Source organism: Suncus etruscus, chromosome 15 (genome assembly GCF_024139225.1).
Source record: "Suncus etruscus isolate mSunEtr1 chromosome 15, mSunEtr1.pri.cur, whole genome shotgun sequence".
Lineage (NCBI taxonomy): Eukaryota > Metazoa > Chordata > Mammalia > Eulipotyphla > Soricidae > Suncus > Suncus etruscus.
Window position 1 is genome coordinate 66,980,173 of NC_064862.1, and position 1,535 is coordinate 66,981,707.

The 1,535-nt window shown below is 54.3% G+C and overlaps 1 protein-coding gene across 1 annotated transcript; it reads right to left on the minus strand.

Moving 5' to 3' along the window:
• Positions 1-583: 583 nt before the first annotated feature.
• NUPR2 (nuclear protein 2, transcriptional regulator) lies at positions 584-1,075 on the minus strand. Its single transcript, XM_049788155.1, has one exon. The coding sequence runs from the start codon at positions 1,058-1,060 to the stop codon at positions 584-586; it is 477 nt and encodes a 158-aa protein (XP_049644112.1). The 5' UTR covers positions 1,061-1,075.
• Between the last annotated feature and the right edge of the window lie 460 nt (positions 1,076-1,535).

Consider the following 1,535-nt stretch of genomic DNA (forward strand, 5'->3'; position numbering starts at 1 on the left):
ACAGTTGAGGAAACTATGATGCTGGAAAGTTAACAGTAACTGAAAACATTGGAGGAAAAAAAAAAAACAGACCCCACCACAGTAGTCATAGAACAAAACCATAGCCCAATTACCATAGTAACTGAGAACAAAACCAGAAGAGTTAAATTTCTATCATTGCTTCTCTTTTAATTAAGAGCGCTAAAAAGGCATTCCTCCTTGGTCGCTACTGAATTAACAATCATTATGTAACACAGAAACAGTAAACTTAAGTGAGGTGGAAAAAGTTCTGTCGACCAGCCAGGATTAGGACCACAAAGTTGCAGAGTTGGAGTCAGAGAAAATACTTAAATTAGGTCTTTCGGGTGTCCTGCAGGAAATCCAACGGAAACAAATTAGCCTGTTTCATCCGAGCCTGAGCCCTGAAAACAAAGTTATCACTTGTGTTTGTTCAAAGGTATTTTCTGTCTTTCTTGGGTCATTCCTTCTGCCCAAAATGATCAAAGGGAGAATTCCAGCTGCGATGGGATGATGAAAGGGGTTTGAGGGGGTGAAATCTGGGGTAATCAACCATTCCCAGCTAAGGGGGCCGAGCCTGCCCTACCTAGCCGAGCCCGTGGGGGGTACAGGATTGCTCCGCCGTGTCCAAGGCCCCACTCTGCCCCGCGGAGCACACGCACCAGCGCTCTGCAAGACGGGTGCGTGGCCGGGGCTGCAGCTGCCGCTGGCGCCGCTTGCGCTGGCTGTTGACCAGCTTCTGGGCGACCTTGCGCTCGTGGCCGCCGGGCACCGTCCAGTTGGCGCGCTGCTCCCTCTCGCGCCGAGTCCGGCCCTTGCTGCGCCCGGCCCCGCAGGCCGGGAAGTCGCGCAGGTAGTGCTCGTCGGGGCAGTCGTAGAGCTCCTCCTCGGGACTCGAGGCCGGCCACATCTCGGGGAACGCCTGCTGGGACCCAGACCGGCTGCAGAGGAGCACCGGCTCCATGGCGCGGGGCAGCAGGGCCGCGGCGAGCGCGCCCCGCGCTGCTGGACGGGCCGGCCCCGGCCGCGCGGGTTCCTTCGGAGGAGCCGGACACGGTGACATCACACAGCCGCGAAGTTCCAGAGGACGGAACCGGTTCCTAGTGCTGGCCCGCAGGGTCGTGGTGGCGATCAGCAAAAAACAGGCCGATTTCATGCAAGCACTTTTTGCTGGAACCTGTGTTAAAACTTTTGAGTATGCAGGGGTTGGAGCGGTGACGCAAGCAGTAGGGTGTCTGTCTGCCTTGCACGCGCTAACCTAGGGTGGACTGCGGTTCGATCCCCCGGCATCCCATATGGTTCCCCCAAGCCAGGAGTGATTTCTGAGCGCCTAGCCAGGAGTGAGCTGAACGTCACCGGGTGTGCCCCCCCCAAAAAAAAAAAAACAACAAAAAAACAAAACTGAGTATGCAACAGTTCAAACTTGGTACGCAAAAACTGCTGTGTACACCAAATGTGGAACTGTGCTTTCTTCCCAATGACATTCACCATCAGTAACTATTTTATTGGATATTTGATGCCACTAGAAAAGTGTTCTG

Bases quoted from the DNA above. Each gene is read 5' to 3' on its own strand.
- NUPR2 (XM_049788155.1), bottom strand. From the start codon at position 1,060: ATGTCACCGTGTCCGGCTCCTCCGAAGGAACCCGCGCGGCCGGGGCCG.